Consider the following 22,775-nt stretch of genomic DNA (forward strand, 5'->3'; position numbering starts at 1 on the left):
CAACGTATAAGTTTTATGTGTGTGCATTTTTTACAGAAATAACATAGTATATAACTTCGATGTGGTATTTCGACATAAGTTTCATCAGCATAGCTGGACTAACTATTTAATTAACATATCTCTTATATATTTCTTTTTAACTTAATTTATCTTTTTTATTTACTATGTTTATGTTTATACCTTTACCAGGGTGAAGGTTTAGTTGGTCCATGAAAAAAACTGTCGGATTTAACTTAAAAATAAAATACATCTCATAAAATAATTATATACGTAGAATATTATACGTATACGTAGAATTATATTAAGGTGTCGGAGACTAAACAACAGTGCTCATAACAAAAAAAGGAATGAAATAACTTTTTTTATGGATTTTCAAACATTGTCGTTTAATTTCTGACGGTGAAATAATCAAAGTGATGACTGGTTATACATCTTTTCCCTCTACTTTCAAATATCGTTGTTGAAAAATTCTTAACTTTACACATTTTTAAGATATCGGTGTTGGACCTTTTTTGTACTTTAAATTTTAAAATTTTATTCACTATTCAACTTGAATATTTTTTTACGTGAAACCCAATTAAAATAAATATTTTTTGTTTCAAAGTGTTTTCAGGATTTATTCATATGTGGAAAACACCACATGTTGCAAATGTGGAACATGCTGTCCGAAATAAATGTTTCACTATTTAATAAATGTTTAGCTGTGAATTTTCCATAATATTTATTCTGTTGGAACTATATTTTCTAAGCTCTAATTCACACTATACTTTATATTATTAATGATATAAAGAAAATTATTGAACATGTTCTTATTGAAAATCTGTACAATATACTATATTATCATATACAATATAAAGCAGGGATTGCGCCAAAAATAGTGAATATAGCATGAATTAAAAGAATTGGAAATATACAAAAATTTAAGAAAGACAATTACAAATGTACTAGGTTTGATAAAGGACAGTCGCACATAAATTAAATATAAACTATGTCAATTTTCTACGTCCACAGAAATCATATCCATTGGTAAGCCAGATGAATATAGTATGTCCATTAAGATAACATATCCATATGTAGTAGATTATTTTTATACAGAAAACCCGTATTTCTAATTTTATTTGTCATCGACGTTTCACATCGTTCTCAATCGTTTGCCACAAAAATTGAAATAGTTTATGCAGATGAGTATGTAAGCCAAAATTTGACCATTTATAGACTCTCAAAACAAGCTATACCGATTTAAAAAAGGGTCAACTGTATTGCCATGAATAATACTTTATAGAATAATCATCAGCTCTCTGTCTATTTCGAATTCGTTCGCAATAAATTCTGACAACAAGGCATTTGCACGGAGTAGACAACGGTCAACTGACGTCTCGTCGCTTGATATTTAGCGCTAAGTGACACTTCCTTCCAAAATGGAACTTTATTCTTGGACAAGTCACGAAAAGTCCAGGACGACGACGTGATTGCTATTATATACTTTTTATCTATAAAGTTTACTAAAAGACAAATTTGTACTTGATATGAAAAACTTCTAGATCTACTGTATTTCTATTCCAGATCAATGATTTCTGTTGACTGAACTTCTAGATCTAACTTCATATTAATAATAATATTTTAATACAATCAAAATATTCTATTAAAAGTGTTATTAATAAAATTTCCATTCTTTCGCCTTCTATTCTAATAATTAGCGTAATAGGCGTCGATGCCAAGCCACTTTTAAAAAAATTAATTGGATTAATAAGTACGGAAATAGAAATTATTGTTAAGCAGTTTATGAAACCCTCATAAAGCTGGCAGAAAAATATGCAAATGTTTGAGGCCGTTTTTAATTTGAAACCTTTTTAATTGAAATTTTTGTGCCTCTTTTGACAATGAGGTATTATTACTCGTGAATAATCAGCACAGAAAATAAAACAAACAACGGTCAAAGCTTTCAAAGAGGAAGAAATTCGACAAGAAAAATATAGAAAAGGTAAATCATCAGAACATTGAAATATTGTTATATAATTTCTCCGTTTATTTAATTTGCCCAGAGTAAATAGTGCACAAAATTTTAATAGTTTTAAAAATTGTTTACTATTTGATAATGATTAAATAAAATTAAATCAGATAATTTTTTTTCGTTAATTTAGAAAATTTTAACCAGACAAAGATTATAAGAAGACAAATTTAGTCTCTGGTTTAATTGCAACATCGACAGCTCGATATCAGGATGTCATACGAAATTTGAAAGATTTATATAGTCAGATTACAAGCATACTAACTATTGCTTGGTATAAAGTCTTAATCTACTTTAATTTCTTAGATGTTTCAAAAAGCATAAATTATGATATTTACAAGCCCATACTCAAGAATAATAATTGATATCAAAATTAAATTTCAGAATCAAAAAACAAGTTCATCACAGAAACGTTGAACAAAAATGATTATAAAATTTACTATAAAAAAATCATTATATTTAATGATTAAAATATGTTTTGCTTTGTAAGCATTTATTTAAAAATTGCACAGTTGCAAAAGACTACATTATAGAAAAGTCTACCGGTAACCACGGCAACATAAAAATAACTGATTTCATATAAACATATTCTGTTACAATGAAACATCAAAAGAGTCACAATATAAAATTCAAAATGTTTAGCAATTACATAAATAATTTTAGTCTAGAATGGATATTGAGGTAAAGTCGAATTCGTAACATCCAAACACCTCAAGAAAGCCCTATAATCAACCTCTTTTCTATAACCTCTCTCCACATAGAAACACTTCATCACAACATCCCATTCCTTCGGTGTCAACAAATGGTAAGAACCTCTCAATGACATAGCTCTCATAAATTGATGCTGAGACACAGTACCACATCTGGCACTATCAAAATCTTCAAAAACGCTTTCATAATTCAGCACTCTGTCAGGTTTCTTTGATAAAAGTTCCAAAGCTCTTCTAGCCAAACGTCGTTCATCACGATTAAGGACACAACCAGTTCTGCATCCGATATGAGGAGCAGGAACATACTGTATTGGTACTGTCAATGGAGAACGTTCTAATGATAGTTGGACAAAGGCTTGTTCAATACATTCGCCAAACCTTACGTGGTCTATAAAACCTGGTCTTTTAGGACTTGCAAAAGCTTTGGCTATTGTTTCGTGTTCGGTGTTTGTTAAGTCTAAACCGCTCATATTCAAACACCTTCTGAAGTTAAATGCAGATACACAACCTTCTCTAGTTTTATCATACTCTTTCATGAATTCTAGTACACTAATGCGTCTGGAAACAACCATGGATTTAATTTTAGCGATGACTACTGGTAAGTCTCTTTCGCAGGCTTTGGGTTGATCAATCAATCTTGGAGTGTCATTCAACTCACGCATTTCTTCATAGAACTTCTTATACAAAGGCTCTACTATATCTTGCGGTTGGCCTTCTGTTAGGAATAATCTGTAATTGAATCCACGATCATCTAAGTATCTGTCTTCAATGCAACGTAAAGACAATCCATCTATACGGGTAAAACTTAACAATACTCTACGCATGCAAGCCCTGCCTACATGTCCTGTACTTACAGGATCATATTCTTTGAATAACTTGTACAAATCCAAACCACGATTAGCAACTGTTGATCGAATCTGAGCAACAGCTTTTTCGCAAAGTAGTTTTCTATGTTCAGGAACATCATCCCAACTCACAGCACCTTGTTGAGGAATCTCCATAATTTCTCGCGGAGGACTTTCAATTACCTGGTCAGGTAGACGTTCCAAGCCTTTCACGGTAAATCCTAAACTTACATCGTTATCAAAAGTCTGCCAGCAGACTGACCGGTAATCATTTGGATCCCTATAATATTTGCAAATACAATCAATTTCGTCCTCGTTCAAATGAAGTCTATGCAGAGCTGATACACCAATCATATCCAAAATACTTCTGAATTTGGTAACACTAACCTTACCAGTATGCAAGGGATCAGCAGCGTCAAAAAAGTGAGAACAACGTATACTATTAGAAAAAACGTGTCTTTGGACTCTACGCATAATAGTCATCAAATCTTCAGTTTGTCTTGGTTGATTCACTATAGTATGAAATGCTACAGGAGGAATTTCTAGGACATCATCCACTCTGACTCTGCCAATTTCTGGACGTTGTGTTTTAGGTAACTCAGCGTTAATCAGTTTCATCGGGAATAAGTGGTTGAGTTCATCACCGAATTGTTCTAATCCTGTGTAATCCAAATAGGAAACGATTTCGTCAACTGCCTTGCAAAAGGCTACGTGGTTTATTGTGAATCTGTCGCGCTGGAATCTTTTGATAAGTAGAAGGTGATCATTGTCCGACAAGGTTAAACCACACCTGTGCAGAACTCTAGAGAAATGATCTAGAGTGGTGGCGCCTGAATCTTGAGCTACTACTTCGTAATCTTGAAAATGTGCTCTAAATAGCAAAATTGTAAGTTATAAAAGTGCTAATTTTTGTAAAGTACATTGATTTAATCTACTGGTTGTTTGATTGAAGCATATGCAACTAATAAAAAATTATTCGTAATATTATTGATGAAAAGCATTTTAGGATCATTTTGTATTATTCATAGGAATTATATATAAGTATAAAATATAAGAATAAAAATAAAGAGAGGTGGGATTTTTTTCATAAGACAATATAAAATATAATGACAGCTACGTATAATAGACCTTTATATTTCAGAGAAATATATCCTTTATTCATTTGTTATCATGGCGCATTTGGATATATGTGAAATATTAGGCAAATTAGGGTATTTCGGACCCGATTATTTTTTTTTTTTTGAATCAACATTTGAAATTTTTCTAAGTTAAATATTTAAGAATATGTGTATGGAAGATTTTTTTATCAAAATTATTTATCTATTTGACCACGATAATTCTTTGGTGACGCCATAGGACTACCTAAACATTTCTACAGTAAATGCCTATTGCACTTTTATAGTACGTACACAGTAAAGCCCAATTTTAAATAATATTTAAAGACAAACCACTTCTCACAGGACAAAAATATTTAAAAGAATTCGTTTACGCTATCAAATGTATCGTCATATAAAGTTTCGTCAAAATCTCAGAAAACAAACGGGTTAGTCCAATGAGACCAATTAACTCCGACGTAAACTAATATTTTTTTCAGTTATTGCAACAGTGTATTTTTAATATGAAGGTGTATCCTTTAATAATATGACTAAATTAGATCAAATTGATGTTTTATATTTTTTATACCTAAGACAGATATCCCTGAGTTTGACTTGCATAGCGATCTTGACAATTAATTGACACAATCGCCTTTGTTCACAATCCGCAATGCGGTTGACTCGCAAAGGGTCCTCCCATTCCAAGCCAGAAACCAAGTCTTGGTTTTTTGAAAAATCTGACTCATGCAATTCCAAAACATCGCACATTTGCGAATAGTGAATTCTGCCATCGGCGACGCTATTTAGAATTGAATTACATCGTAAAAAATTATGTTAAACTTAGACAGAAGCAAAGTTACATTAACTTTTCGATGATGATAAAAAAACTATGATTTAGTAAAACTTTTGAAAAAATAAAATTTTTGATTGATAATTCTCATGCAAGACTATTGAATACATTGGAATGGAAAATAAAGAGACGAATTTTATTCTAAATAATCTAAGAAAATTTGCCAAAAATTGATTTCCAAACACTATACTGAAGTCATTGGGAACTGCAACCACAATTAACTTTCACTAGGGTAAGTTATTGTTATTGTCCAAAAATCGAAAATGAAAACTTTTACATATCTTCACGTTTCAGAGGTTTCTAAACATTTTGCCATATATCAGAAAAAAATTATGTATGTGTGTATATATGTGAAAACAATTTTTTGTCGACGTTTTCGGGAACACCGCTCAACCGAACTGAAATTTTCAAAAAACATTCGATTCCTATTCATATAGAGACGTGCTGATTAGTTTTTGGTAAAAGTTGGTCCAGCCGTTTTGGAGCAAAGAGTGCATAACATGAAAATTAAGTTTGTGAGAGGACGGGACTTAAATTAAAATGGGACACTTTTCATAAGACAATATAAAATATAATGACAGCTATGTACAAATGTAAGAAATATTTATTTCTATTACAGAAAAATATATTCTTTATGCATTTGTTGACTATGACACAGTTTATGATGGGAATGAAATACTGAACAATTCAAGGAAGTACGTAATCTGTTTAAATTTTTTTTAATCGTTTTTTGATATTTTAAAGTTTAACCATTGAAGAATATGTGGGACATTCAATTTTATTGATTCAAAAAACATTAGGCTTGTATTGACGTAATGAAGATTTTTTTAAGTTTTTACAAACGTAGATCCAGCGGTTTCGAAGATTCTGATTTTTTTTTTGAAAAATGCCATTTGGCTGTCGAAATATAAATATTTTGTAATTTGAATCAATCGATATTAATGAGTATCAATAAGTTCTAGAAAATTACAAAAATTTCAAAAAAAAAATAAAAAAATATTAGTTTTTGTAAAATTTTCATTCAACTATCGGTTTTTTCAAAGAGAGCATTCAACTATCGGTATTTTCAAAATTTCATTTCAATGTCCAAATATTTCAAACTTTTTCGAAGTTTTCAAAAGCGTTCAAAGAAACTCAAAATTCTCCAAAACTACTGTATGACGTCGTGCACTAAGGCAAATTTCTGGAACTTCCCGAACCGTAATGAAATATTCAAGGAAAATTAAATGTTATCAAATAGATTATTATAAACACAGTAATTTATTTATGTTTACAGAAAAGTAAATATGCAAAGTTTAGTCAATCGAATTTAAAATGAAAGACATCGTCTATTCCATACTTATAAGAATTATTTAAACTGAATTGCACAGTTAAAATTATTTATCTGAAGTATATAGATGAGTTTCAGAACTTCAGCTAGAATTAATTAAAATTTGAATAATTTTGAATATTTTGAATATTAAAGAAATTTTTTTTTTGGAAATAACAAAAAAAAAAATTAAAGATTTTTCCCCAAAAGCAATCGATTCATCAACACGAGCAGAAAGTTTTTTGAATCATTGAAATCAAATTCTTAGTTCTCTCAAAAACTGCCATTTTTGCACATTTAGCTCGGTATCTCCGAAATGGCAGGACCTGCCTTTGCAAAAAACTAACCACTTCCCCCCGTCATTACGAATTGAATGTTTAAGATCATTCAAATCGGATGCTGCGTTCTCTCAAAAACTCAATTTCTATTTTCTGCAATCTTTGCTCCTTATATCCGAAAGGGCTGTACATGCCTTTACCAAAAACTAATTAGCACATCACCCTATCAATAAGAAACGAATGTTTTATTAACCATTTAAATCGGTTTATCAGTGCGCCCGAAAACGTGGACGAAAAATTGTATTCATACATACACACACATCCATTTTTTCTGAGGTATGCCAAAATGTTCAGAAACCTTCAAAACGGAAAAAATGTAAAAATTTTCAATTTTAATTTTTGGACGAAAATCGAGTTTTCTTTTTTGAGCTTTATAAATTTTAAATTGCGGTACGGCACAATGCCATACCCAACTAGCTTTCAATATAGTTTAGATAGATGTGTTTTATAATAATCTTGTGTTCGTGTTCTGCTCTTGCTAACCAAACAACATTAACTCCCTCGCTAATTTCCACGACTACCATTAATTTCATTCATTTACCAAAAATACTCGGCCAAATCAGCCACTTCTTGTTCGGACAGAGCGACTATATTTCTCACCGGTCCCAGGAGCACCGTTTTGAATTTGTCGAGCGTTATTAGCCCGCCCCCGGTCTTAGTCTTGGCCTCGGCATCGTAGGCGGCGAGTCGGGCCCGTAAATTGAATCCCTTTATACGGAACAGGGCGCCCCTTAGCTTGTTGCAAGTCCTCCACACATCGGTTAAGATTATAGGGCGATCGTGACCCATTGCTGATTATAGAAATATGGTAAATGATAATAAAAACTGTATGGTAAATTTTGCCCAATGTTAATTCTTGTTAATTTTATTCAAACCGCCACCCGCAAAATTTTTGTGATACGTAGTATGAAATATTGACATAAAATAAATGTGTGACATTTGCATTGTAATCACGGGTGTGTATTTTGATTTTATTTTGATGCCTTTATGTTCGAATATATATTATGCGCATTTACTGAAATGTAAATACGTGTGATGGGCGTAATTCAAAGCAAATTATAGAATGATTGATTCATAAATTATTGAAACACACGCCCTATGTTTTGACACCCACTATTCATATGATATTCATGTATATTTGATTGAGCTTTGAAAATGAATATTAGTGGTTTTTATAATGTGTTAAATGGTAGTTTGCTCGAATACTTAAAATGTATAATTCCTGCTAGTTGTAGCATTTTGCCTTAAGGTAAATTGCATGAACTTACCAATATGTATACAGAATTTACTTAATCAATAACATTAGATATTTAGCTATTTTTGTAAAATGTGAAACTTTGTATTTGAATAATTCAACTATGTAGAGTTTAGTATGAATTTTTATAATTCAACCGCATACCGTAGGCCTATTATATTTTATTATATTATTTCAGACTAGAAGTCTATCGTTAAACCAAATTTTATGAAAATTGCAAAGAAAAATTCAACAAGCAACAGCTTGAAAGATCTTTACCAAAAGCTAAGCAACGCAATTTCAAACCAATATTTTTCTACCTTTTTTGATTTCTTTAAATTGTTTCATGATTGTGAACAAAAACATGGACAAAAATTTTTACACTTTTTTGCTAATTACAATAAAACGGTTCGGCCGATCGTATCACAAAAATGATGAACGCTAGGCCATATCCAGTTAAATCGAATGACTTTTAAATTTTCAAAATCGGTTCAGCAGTTTTCTTGGAAAAACGTTGACAATATGTCAAAAATTGTCTCACATGCATGCACACACACATTTCAGAGCATTATATAGTCGCTTATAAAAAACAACAAGTACCTCTTCATTTAATATTAACTGCATGGAAATTTTATTAATATTATTCTAATCTTTTTTTTTCTATTTCAGGTATGTTGTTCGTATAATCATCACTCTTATTTCATTATTTGGTAAGTCTTTTCAATAAAATTAGTTTACAATAAATGTGGAAGCAAAAAAATCCTGTATCATTATCACAACACATTAAAAATTAAATGAAAATATTTAATTTATAATAAAAATCATAAAAATTATATATAGTTTGCTTTGCAGATATTTATTCTATTATTGATTTGGTTTATCATAGAGATGAAACTAAAAAACTAAATATAAAATCATACGTCTTTAATAAATACAAAAAGTAATTTATACATGCAAAAATAATTATAATAATACTTATACATATAAAAAATATATGTCAAACTTAAAATGATAATGATGTAGATGAAGAAAATAACAATACATTTTTAATTTAATTTTTTTAAACTTCTTATAGTTTTTTCTTTCATCTTCGTATGAAATTTCGGTATATAGTTTTTCTATTTAATCTTCTACAAAACTTTCATATATAGTTTTTTTTTTATTTCATCTTCGTATAAAATTTCGGTATATAGTTTTTCTATTTCATATTGTACAAAATTCGAATATCTAGTTTTTCTATTTCATCTTGTACGGAATTTAATTATCTAGTGTTTCTATTCCATCTTGTATCAAATTTTAATATCTAGTTTTTCCACTTCATCTTGTACGAAATTTAAATAAATAAAATTGGGATTTTTTCCAGAGCTAAATAAATATATTTTGACACAATCACTGCTGCGCACGCATATGTTGCGTGAGACCGTTATCAATGGCCAAGTGCAAAACGCAACACGTTAAATTTGCCAAAAAATATTGAAACATTTTTATTTTTTGTCAACACATTTTTGTTTCAAATCTCAAAAAATTTGAAACACCAAAAAATTTGGTTTGAAGAAAATTAATTGCATTTAGTTTGCATCCTTGAACTTTAAGTGTTTTTAGTAAAATTAAATTTTTAAATTGAAATATTGTACTGTAATTATTTCAAATAGAAACATACTTATTTCTACTATTTTGCTACAATTTTTGACCTAATGTTCAGAAATGGTTCTATTTAATATTAAAAGAATAGAACAGTTTAGCACAGGCAGAAGTATAGCAAGTTAGATTATTTTATTATAATTTCAATAACAGACAAATCTAATCATGAAACCCGCATTTCCATTATAAAATGATATAATAATTTTAAGTCAGATATGAAATATGAATAAATTTTCATCTTGTGCAAAAACTATTTTAATTTACTTTGAGAACGCTAATGCAATTGCAATTTCATCACGCAACCCTCCTTCAGATGCTTTTTAACTCTGTTTGTTTAATCTCTCACAAGCGAATGCATAAAGGTTTGTTTTTCGAACTATTTTTTTGGTTTTATTTTATATTAAATTTGAACTACGAACTATTTTCATAGTTTTTTGTTAGATTTATATCTCTGCATTAGCAGAACGTAAAGATTATTTATATTTTTACGTTTTGAAGCATTTTGAACATTTTGGCATAATTAAAAAAAATTATGTATGTGTGTGTGTATTGGTTTGCTCGAATACAATAATTGGTCCATTATTTCGGAAGCACGGATTAACCGATTTGCATGATTCAAAAAGCATTCGATTTGTATTGATGGGTAGTCCTGATTAGTCTTCAGCAAAGGCAGGTCTAGCCGTTTTGGAGAAACGAAGCAAAAAGTGCAAAAATAGCAGTTATTGAAAACTTGGTTCAGCCCATTAGAATGATTCAAAAAATATTTTGCTGGTATTGAAAACATCAATAGTTTTAGGGAAAGGCAGGTTCAGCGGTTTCAAAATTTGGAAAATATCAAACAATTTTTTTTCTAGTATAAATGCAAACTAATCGTTTTTGTTACTCAAAAATGTTGAAACACAACAGAAAATTTGGTTTGAAAAAATAGATTAACCCTCTTCAAATATGACATGATCGGTTTGTCATTGTAATTCGCATTTAGAAATGAACTTTCATTAGAGAAATGATGTAATTACTGACTAATAAGTTCTATAGTATTTGTTCTCACGGTAGATTATGTAAAACAACGCCTAAACAAATATTGTTTTTGCAACTTCACTCATAATGTAATTGCGTTTGAAGAACTTTATGTAATTAAAATTAACATACATTTATTGACTGCATGTATATTTTTTTTTACTTTTTGGCTGGCGATATAATCTCATTATTTGAACAGCTGTAATATTCGTCTCGCCTGAAAAATATTTTCCATTTTAATAACTTCAAAGATTTATAGAAACTACGAATAATATAGAAATAATTTCTATATCAATAAACTTACGTTTGGTACACGGCACAAATGTTTAAATTGTTTTATTATTTTTAAAAAGCAGGTTAAAATATTCTTCTGATCCAGGTATTTGTCATTAAATCAAGATTTGTACTACGATGTAACATTAAAATGTTTATTTATCTATGCCGATTTCCTTGTTGTTATCGGTACGCATACAACGACAGACCTTTATTCACATATACGACGGCTAATCACAATCGACCTAGTTTTACTTATAACATCCATAAACCTTTGGTAAAATATCACAAAATTAGGAATGTGACCTAAAAGTTTTGCGCGATCATAGAGGGTTAAACTTGCAAATTCCATTTTCCATGGTTATGAATACAGAAGTATATAATCTAAATCACTTCGAAGAAAATTTGTGAAAATATATTTTCACAAATAACTTTATCCAATCAGTCTATTTCCTAGCTCTTCGTCTATAACGAAGTGTTGCGTAACGGAGAAAATGCGTTCGTTAATTATGAAAAATGTTTTTCCCGTTGCTTTATCTCCATGCTCTCTCTCAGTGATATATTACGAGGATATGCAGAATGGACGTGTAATTTCCCTTCAGGTTTGTTGCGTTTTTCCGCCGTTTTTGTGCTTTTCTACCGTTACTTTTTTGTTTTTTTGTTGCCTTTTTGTTTTTTAATTATGTGCGAACGTGCGTTACAGGAGTCGAGTTTCGACTGAGAATTGTTTAATTTAATCATGACGACAATGGACTATGGCAATGTACATGGGAATATTTAATTAGATTGGATATTTATAAATACTTTTTACATAGGGGATGTTCTGATATACAGATTTCAAGATAATGGAAATTTATAGTGTACAGGAATTATATAAGATAGAAAAGCATTTTAAGACAGTTCTCGGATAAATTAGGCATGTTATGGTAATGCTACGCTATGGTTCTATATTCCTATGAGTTGGTAGTAACGAATTGTGAAAAAACTGTATTTGCTTTCGATTTAAGCTTTGAATAATTCTTCTAATTAAACGACTTGTCTCTTAATTGATAGAAATTTAGTCTGATCTATAAGTCTATGGTATCTACCGTCAAAAAAATCATAAAAATCGTCGAATTTTTTTTTTCTTACATTTGATTACAAGAAAACGACCCGGCCGAACCTTACCAAAAACTAATCAGGTCGATTCTTAACCAATATCTATCAAACGTTTTTGAATTTTCAAAATCAATTCAGAATTGAGAGCTAAAACGTGGACGAAAACTTTTTTGCCTTTCTGATATTTACAAAGAAACGGCTTGGCTGAACGTCGCGCAAAATTGATAAACGCTAGTCCTCATCGAGATACATCGGATGGTTTTTAATTTTTTAAATCGGTCCAGTCTTTCTAGAGAAAACGTCGATTTACGGCAAACAAATCTGTTCACATACACACACACACACACGCACACACATACTTTTTCCAAATTTGGTCTCATTCGATTTAGAATGGTTTGAAACGTCAAGAAAACAGAATGAACAAATTGGATTTTTTTATGAAAACATGAACTTCTTTTTCGGGAAGTTAAAACAATAGTTTATCTAAATTATCATAAAAACTATAAAGTATAGTAACATTCCGCCTTCTTGCATCCAAATCTAAAATCTTTCTATATTTTGAAAATCACATAAAAAACATTTTAAAGTGTAGTCAAAAAGAAATCCATTATTTTTCCAATAGATTCAATTATTTGTGTGAATCCGATAAAGTTCTACTATTTGGCTTTAGAAGGACGAGTTTTTGTACCAAAAAAACTTTTCTAACAGTTTTGTAATTGTTTGACACAAGCACAGACTAGTGTCTAAATTTTCTATACTTCATAGTTCATTTTTATATGAATAATAATTTATATGATATGAATAATTATCTTTATTATTTCTTATTTTTTTCATACAATAAATAAATCCCTCGACATCAACAATTAGAGCCCACTCGTCAAATCTCTTATTTATACACCCAAAAGAATGCTGCTAACCAGACATGAGTATCACATTTATTTCTTTTTCTGAATTTCACAAACGAGGAATTTAAATCGGAGAGGCAGAAAATATATTTGTTTTCCAGAAATAAGATCTATGCATTAATATTTCTGCCGCGATATGAAAAATAATACGAGTAAGGGAAGCTAGTGGAAATTTATTGAGAGCAATATCAAATTTATTCATTTAAATTTTTTCATATTTTTTCAAATATTTGAGACATTTTTATGTTAAATAGATAGACATTAGTTAGATCAAAAAATTATATTCTAAATATTTACCCTTTAATAAATTTCACCAGACCTTTACCAAACCTACGATAATAAATATATAGAAAAGTTAACAGATAAAAATTAATATAATACAGACATTTTTAATTAAGAAGAAATATCAATCTTATATTCATCAATCTTGTTTTAGACATAAATTATTTTTTTTACTTTAATAAATGTGATATAATTAATTATATTATATAAAATAATTGAGTTAACGTATCATAAGTAAAATTAATAAAATTACATTATTTTACTCACTTACGATCACAAGAAACTAAACTCAATTCTGTGCGACAACCTTATAGCAAGCAGTAGAAATTCAGATTTACAGTTTACGTAAATTATTCTTTTATTGCTTATATTATAGCTTAAAATATTATAAATTTGAATAACTCGATTTATTTTTTATTGCATAGAACGAACTAAAGAGGAATTGTTTTTTTTATGTGATATCCGGGTAAAATTTGTATAGCTTTGCAGTATGCTTGTATTTAAATGCCTTGAAAAATTTTCACAAGTAAAATGTGTCTCAAATAAAATTTCCACCAACTCCTCTATTATAAAATTGGAAACAGTCAAAGCGAGTTGTTTTCATTATTTGTTTCTTTTAAAGTACCTCTCCATATTTATAAATCCTGCGTTCGGAGAAGATACATATATTACATTCGCAATTGAATTATCTGAGTGACGGAAAAAAGAAAATTACTTATTATTTTCGTTGGAGTTTATGGAAAAGCCTTGAGATAAATAATGCCATTCGTTAAATGAGTTTTTTGTAACGGAGGTGGATGATTTATTTGACATTATTTTTGGAATCAGTTGATGGGAGATGTAAGAAGACAGTTAATTTACTATATAAAAATTTAAAAAAATATATATGAATTTTTTATAATATATTTGGAATATAGTCAGACAAATATGTAAGTGATGTAACCGAAAATTGATATTAAATATTTTTGTTAAAAATTAAATTTTATCCCATTTAAAATGTTAACACCTAGCCTAGTTCGAGTTTTCAAACGTTCTACTAAATATTATTAATTTTATTGTTTTTAACCAGAACGCTTTCACGAGTATATGAAGCATTAAAGTTCATTAAATTTTAAACTTTTATATTATAAAACACTAAAATTACTTATTTTCATCAAAGCTCAATTTGCTTCTGTTTAGCTAAAATATGTGAAATAAAAATTATAAGGCAAATATATAAAATATATATTTTTACAATTATTCCCCGATATTTAATTAAATTCATTTTTACATCTATAATTGGAAATAATACTCCTATACAAATATTATTTCATTAAATTTAAATAATGGAAAATAATGATCACTGAAAATCACATTTAAATTAATTGCAATACATCAATGATATTTGCATCGAATTTAATTGCAAAACTGAATTTTGTTAATACTTTTGAATTTAATTTTGTTAATAGGCTCAATATGTTTTTATAGCAAATATTTCCAATAACATCGATTTCGATTAAAATAAAAATAAATTTGTTTATATATATATTTGTAATCCATTCTGTAAGTGAAATAATTATATTTACTAAAAAAATATGATAAAAAGCGATCAATATTTAATCTTGTATGTATATAATTATTTCCAGTTTCATTTTATAAAAATTGTTATTTACTTTTATTGAATTGCATTTACAATTTATTTTAATTAAATCTTGCATGTTTCATAGAAAATCTTTGTACTTGATTTCCTCGAATTAATAAGAGAATAAAATATGATTCTTAGATGAGAAATCCTTACAAAGGAATAATAATATGCACGTATTAATTAAGTTTTAGTTATTAATGCAGATATTATTTGAAGAGCAGTAGTTAAAGATAGAACATAAAAGGGCATAAAGTTTTAATTCAATATTATATGAATATGATTAAAAACAAATTTTTAATTAAAAACAAATGATAAAGTTGTATTTGAGGCTAAAGTACAAAACATAATCGAGCAAAAAAATATGATATGATTTTTATACTTTTGGAGTATTTTTACCCAGTCATAAGATGATGAAAAATGTTGCATTTATATATAAAATTGTCTCAGCAAATATTGATGTTTCACTAAATTTGTGAGTTGAACGAAACATTGTATCCATAGATACATATGTATAGCCAAATACGAGTATATTCATAGTATACCAAAATGTGAAGACATGCAAAAAAATTCTATATCGATTTTTGGAGGATCACTAAATATTGTTGAATAATATGAGGGCTATTGTTACTAAGATGAGTTAAAAATGTATCAAAAAAACTCTACATATAAATTTTTTTACAATTTTTTTTATTACTGAATAACAGTGTCGATTAACTTGATAAATTCATTAGTTGCCATTCCACGACATTTTTGTCCAAAAATATTCAATTCTATCTTATACCAAACAAATACTTTTATTACAAGACTTCTCCATTCCTGTGGACAAAAATCAATAACCTGAGATGATTTCATTCATCTGAGTTGGAAAAATACTAACAACTATCGATGAGATCAGTTCGATGTGGTTCAGATATAACCGCCAAACGCCTAAGGAGTCGTTTTCAGATTTGAGGTTTGAGGTTTGAGGTTTGAGGTTCGAGGTTGGAAATTATACGAAACAATGCCCTATGCTTTTGCTGGTGGTAAGAAAAAGCTAAACGAGCGTATAAATAAGACAACGGAAATGCGGAACTCTAACTTTGTTGTTCTTGCTGCTGCTTGCATCTCTTGATTCCCAAGAAAATAGTAAAGAAGCTAGGGAATGACTTATTCAAATCGCTTTAAAAAAATCTACATTGTTAATAATGTTTCTTTTTTAAATCATTTTATTTATTCATTTTCTAAATATATAGCCAATATTTCAAAGCAGAGGGAAAAAATTGTCTCACAACGTCGGTAAATAAACGACAATGTTTAAAAATCACTAACAAGAGTATGTTTTTTTGTTTTTTTCAGGTTATGAGCACTGTTGTTTAGTTTTCACGAGACTTTAACATAATTCTTAAGTATACGTTATTTTAAAATTTTATAAGATGTTTTGTTAATTTTAAGTTAGATGGAACAGTTTTTTTTTAAATAACTTCTGTAAAAGCTTACTCATGGGTGTAGAAAAAGGACCAAATAAACCTTAATCTTGCAAAAGGTGTGTACAATGAAAAATAGTAAATAAAGTAAATTGTAAGAGATATGTTAAATGAATAGTTATTTCACCTCTACTGATGAATAAATCTGACAAAATACCAGATCGAGGTTATATACAGTGTTATCTCTATAAAAAATTTACCAATAAAATTTATATTATGCATTGGTTGAATAATATAGGTAATATTTAGTAAAATATCTTCAAAATTAAAAATAAGAATAAGATCTGTTTGCTCCTGGTCCTGGTCGTAACTCTTTATGGGGTAAAAATTAATAGATGACAAATTTTTGAAAAAACACATTTCTACAATGATGAATTAGATGGGTGTTTTACTGAACATAGTCAGATAGTTGTTTGTTTGATATGCGTTATTTATTGTGATATATTTCCAATCTATTCCAAGCTATTTAGCACGATTACCAATCTAATATCTTCCGAATTGTATGCTAAATTGTGGACTTTTTTATTCTTTTTTCTGTTAATTACAAAAAAAAACGGCTTGGTCGACCAAAAACTGGTTGAATAATCTAGGTAATATTTTGCATAATAATTTTAAAATTAAAAATAAGTAGTTGGTCCTATTTGCCCTCTGATCGTCCCTGACTAAAGGAGTAAAAAGAACCAAATGACAAATATTTGAAAAACTGTAAAAAAACACTCTTTTAAATTTATGAATTAGATGGGTGTTATACTGAACATTAGTCAGATAGTTGCTTGTTTGATATGTGTTATTTGTTGTGACATATTTCCAATCTATTCCAAGCTATTTAGCACGATTACCAATATAATATCTTCCGAATTGTATGCTAAATTGTAGATTTTTTTTTTCTATTTTCTGTTAATTACAAAAAAACGGCTTGGCCGACCAAAAACTGTTAAACGTTAGTTCTGATAATATCGAATGGCTTCAACAAAATAAAAAAATCGGCTCACATACACACACAACATTCTTATGAAAATTTGATTTTATTTGATTCAGAAAGACTTGAAACGTCGAAAAAATATAAAACTATCTAATCGTATTTTGTCTCGAAGAATTGTGTCATCTCCGGAAAGTTAGAAAATATTGTTTTTACTAAATTAACATTTAAATTAAAAAAAAAGAAAAAATGATCTTTTCAGCCCTCTCACTAATGAGCAAAGACGGCTTCAACTTGCACGAAGAACAATAAGGGTGGTCGACTAGACAACTGCGCCATTTCCTACAGAATGGTGTTTATTTAAAAGTTCTATATTTTTTGTTCCGATCTTATTTTAATTTAACTTCTAATTTCTGTTTATTGTACTTGCTCCTTGAGAAAAATCTCTTTGGAGTCTGCAGTTCATTTCTCGAATCTAAAAATGCTCAATTTTTTAAAAATTACACTTAAGGCGATCTCAATTCATAATTTTGTTTGATCTGTTTTTTTAATAATCTTTGTAATTCCTTTAATTCAGAATTATTACTCTTTAATTTTATTACTTTCAAAATAGAGATCATGAGTTTCTTAGTTTATCGTCTCTTATTTAAGACCAAACATGAATATAACATTACTATTCAAAATTAATTTTCATCAGGTTGTAATTTTTATGTCTATGTTTAAATTCATCTTTTATTTACTAAAAAATCACGTTGATACAAGTTTAAAAATATCTCGATCTCCCAAATCAAATTTACTACATCCATTCATAAATTTGAATACTATATTAATTAATACCGTTAACAATAATAATTCCTCAATAAAGATAAGGAAAATTTTCCATAAGTCTATTTCATTCATCTAAAATTATTTTCAATATTACGTAGCCGCATATAGATCAATACAAAACGGGTCGTAAAATTTGCACGAAACAATATCGTTCAATATCGAAGGAGTACTTTTGCATAATCACGAGTTTCTCAAATGACAATGGAAGGCTTTGCGTTTATTGGAAGGTTATAATGAGTATTTATTATAAGCAGTATTAATATTCATTAAATAGGGATAACGGCCAAAGCCCTTTGTGCCGAGAGCCACGACTCGTGTATATTTAGATTTATGGCGATGTGCATCGATATATATGTACATACATAAATATATATATATATATATATATATATATATATATATATATATATATATATATATGCTAGTATAAAATATAACTGATTGTGAATGTGGAAGTGTGTGGTACATGACTGAGTAAGACAGCTAACAAAAATTATATGAAAAGTTTACCTATTGCAACGCAAATGTTTATGAAACATATTAATTCTGAAACTGATTTTATTTAATTTAAATTGCCCCTTATGAATATTCAAGTTCTAAGATATCATCAACGCGTTTTTAATTCATTCATTCTTTTTTGAATTACAAATTTATTTATTTTATGTTCAATTTTTATTTGTTATTTTTCATTAATTTATAAATAGTTTTACAATATAAGTTTTCAGTATAACAAGCTTATAAGAATTTTTTTGATATTTAGTATGTTTGTTGGTTTAACAAAACAAGATATTGAATAAATTAAAGTTTTCTCTAGTTTAATTTGTATATAGCTATTGAAATGTTCAATTATCAGCAAAAAAAACAATAAAATATTTGAATTATTTTCTAGATCTTATTTGCTTAATTTACCATTAAAAATATTCATTAATTAGAGAGAATGTGGCCAAGTTCAAAGAGCAATCAAATATAGTTAGATTCAATATGGCGGCGAGAGCAGCAAAGAGTTTGAGGCGGCCGTACTCCCAAACTATTAATTTTACAAAGTAACAGTGTTCGAAAGAATTATAGGAAATTTTATCTAGTTTAATTCGTTCATAGCTACTTTTATCGTATAATGAGCCGGAAAGGAGCTATTTTAAAAAAAGCTGTTTTTGACGCCATTTTTGCAACATTCGTAAAGAGCACCTAAAAATCTATAAGATTACCAATTTTCAGAATTCCCGGAGTACTGTACCGGCAATACGACCAAATGTCTAAACTAAAAGCATAATCCGAAAACTCATTTTTCAATTATCTTTTGATTTATCATGCTTAACGAATCGAGTGAGTTTTTATAAAATTTTGTAGAAAGGTTTACCGCTTTGCGATAGGTTAATAGTATACCCAGTTCCTTCTCAAAGACGGTTGTATCTCCAGATTTTAAAATTCTCGTTTTTAATCATTATAGTAAATTCAATACAATTTGATTCACAATAAAAACTTAAAACAAAGAAAATTGGTCCAAAACGTTTAAAAAATGCTAGGGGTGGATAACCTTCCATAAATATTTAAGTGTTTTTAATTAAAATTCAACACTTTGTAATTCAATGATGATTTTATTAGACATCGATATTTTTTATACACTAGTTTGTTTTTGTATATAAAATCATGGCATACTTAATCTAACTTGGAGCTCATTTGCTCTACCTTCAATTAACAGATTGTCTTCAATTAAATTTAAGTTTTTGTAAGGTAATTTAATTTATGTCATTAATTTCATTTTCAACTATATTTGTCATAGTTCTTCATTTTTAATCATTTCCATTGATAATTCCAAATACGACCCTACAAAACACAAAATTCAGTTTTCCTCCACTCGTCCAAATCTCCTCCTTATTACCCTCATATAAAACATATGTATGTGACTATGTCAATATGCGTGGGCATGTTCGGGCCATGTTTTTCGCAACAGATTAATCAATTGCGGAAATTCTTGTGATGTTCTTGGAATTTTGATTGAACAAAAGATTCCGAATCTAATACAGCGCACTAATCTCTTCCCATCTGGCTCGGTACTCATTCGTTTGAGGAAATATACGAGAGAAAACAAAAAGATAATAATGCGGGTCGTTTGTTTCGGATATAATACTGATATAGACTCTGAGAAAGAAGATGTGGATGTAGCAAATATTTTTGATTTCGTATCATACATAGTTGTACAGGGTTTAATTTGAACAAAAATTTATCCACGATCGTGTGCAAGTTATTGAACTGATCTTGGTTCTTGATAATTATCCAAGTTTCCAACAAGATGTCCTTATTCGTATTTCAAACTAGTCCAACCCAATCGTCAAGTGAATGCCAAATGAAGTACGAGCGATTTTATACTATCAAGTCGTCGTCTTATTCGAAATTCCCATGTCGTTATGCGAACATATTTCCAGAATTGCTTATTATTTACGTAAATGCATTATATTATTCCGAGCAATGTATTCTAGACGCATAGCGGTAGCCTTATCAAAGTCTCTCTCGAAATGATGCAACTCGGACAGTGTATTCAAATCACGCGCCATTTGATTTCCGCTATCTTCTCGTATACGGATGCAATATAGTGCTGTCTGAAGGGAAATTTACGATGTAGTATAATTAAGGAAAAAAGATCGATGAGGTGCAGAAAGTTAATCGAGTTGACAGGGTTATAATTTATAAGAACCGCGACCATTTCCAATCTGCACATAAAAAAAAAGCAAATATAATTTTGCACAGATTGTACTCCTTGCTTGACCAACCAACATACACACACATACTTCTTCCAAATTTGATCTCATTCGATTCAGAATGGCTTGAAACGTCGGAAACACATAAATTTGGCAAACCGATTTTTTTTTTATGAAAACATAAACTTCCCCCTCGAAAAGTTAACAAAATACTCAAGACCCAATTACATGTATAGAACCGCGCGTAATCTGTTTTAAAATATAAGATTTTACAGGGTATATATTATTGAAAAAATAGTATTTAGGTGAGAATTGAAAGAACTCATATTCTCCTATAAAGTTATAAAGCATAAGTATAAAAAGTACTCAATTTAAATAAAATTTGAAATGAAAAACTACATTTTCTCCTTAGTCAAGTTGCACTTCCCAAGATGTGTAAATATAATAATATAAAAATTGAGCTTTTACATTGCCTACAAAATTTGCATTGTCTACAAAATTGCATCGAGAAAAAATTAACATTTTGACCACTTTTCTAATTTTTGATAAATAAGTTTTGTAGACTTATAACACTTCAGAATTTTTGTTAAAACCATGATCAATATAACTCAATAAAAATCTTCAAAATCGGCCTCGCCGATTTTCATCAAATACTAATTAGCATGAAAGACACAATTTCACGGTTTCCAAATTTTCAAAGTCGGTTCAAATTTTTGCTACTTTTTTTTCTGTCTGTCTGTTTACCTGTTTATCTATATACATGTTTACCTATTTACCTGAATTACTAATATACCAATCGGCCTGTTTACTTGTCTACTTTCCTACATTCCTACACATCTATATGTTTACCAGTCAATATGACAACCTGTCTATCTACATATTTGTCCACTTGTCTACCTGTCTACTTGTCAATCTGTCAACCTGCCTATCTACATATTTGTCCACGTGTCTACTTGTCTACTTGTCCATCTGTCTACTTGTCAATATGTCAACCTGTCTATTTACTTATTTGTCTACTTGTCAATCTCTCAACCTTTCTATCTACCTATTTGTCCACTTGTCTACCTTTCTACTTGTCAATCTGTTAATTTGTCTATTTACCTATCTGTCCACTTGCCTACCTGTCAAATTATTATTTTGCCCACCTGTCCACCTGTTTACCTGTTTTTCAATTTTCCCTCGATTTATCTACCTGTTATCTGTGTATCAATAGTTCTACATGTATATGAATCATAATAAGAATAATTTGTAATAATAATTTTAGACCAACAAATGTCATTTTTTTAACAGTTTTACCTGCAAATCGCACGACCCGCCTTTAAAATGGAAAATGTAATTAATTTTGTATTTCCAAAGAAATGTCGTTTGAATAATTCGAATCGGATGCTTCTTTCTCCCATTTTTCAAATTTCTATTTTTGCATTCTATGTCAACAGAAATCGAATGTTTTTTGAATCATTTGAATCGGTTGAGCAAGGATCCCAAAAACGTGGACAAAACATGGATGCACACATACACACCACACATATATCCATTTTTTTCCAAGGTATGCCAAAATATTCAGAAAGCCTTAAAATGTAAAAATATGTAAAATTTTCATTTCCATTTTTTTTTGCAAATACTATAACTCACACCACGGGT

At 29.1% G+C, this 22,775-nt stretch overlaps 1 protein-coding gene across 1 annotated transcript; it reads right to left on the reverse strand.

Moving 5' to 3' along the window:
• Window positions 1-2,672: 2,672 nt before the first annotated feature.
• On the reverse strand, window positions 2,673-21,896 carry LOC113381611. The gene is made up of 5 exons (XM_026620411.1): window positions 21,879-21,896; window positions 20,879-21,035; window positions 7,696-7,945; window positions 5,247-5,456; window positions 2,673-4,434 (listed from the first exon to the last, which is right to left on the reverse strand). Exons 1-5 carry the CDS (start codon window positions 21,894-21,896, stop codon window positions 2,673-2,675), a joined length of 2,397 nt encoding a protein of 798 aa, XP_026476196.1.
• Window positions 21,897-22,775: the final 879 nt, after the last annotated feature.

This window comes from Ctenocephalides felis, unplaced genomic scaffold, assembly GCF_003426905.1.
Source record: "Ctenocephalides felis isolate EL2017-DRISC unplaced genomic scaffold, ASM342690v1 CF-g0.4_SCAFFOLD_02960, whole genome shotgun sequence".
Taxonomy (NCBI): Eukaryota; Metazoa; Arthropoda; class Insecta; order Siphonaptera; family Pulicidae; genus Ctenocephalides; species Ctenocephalides felis.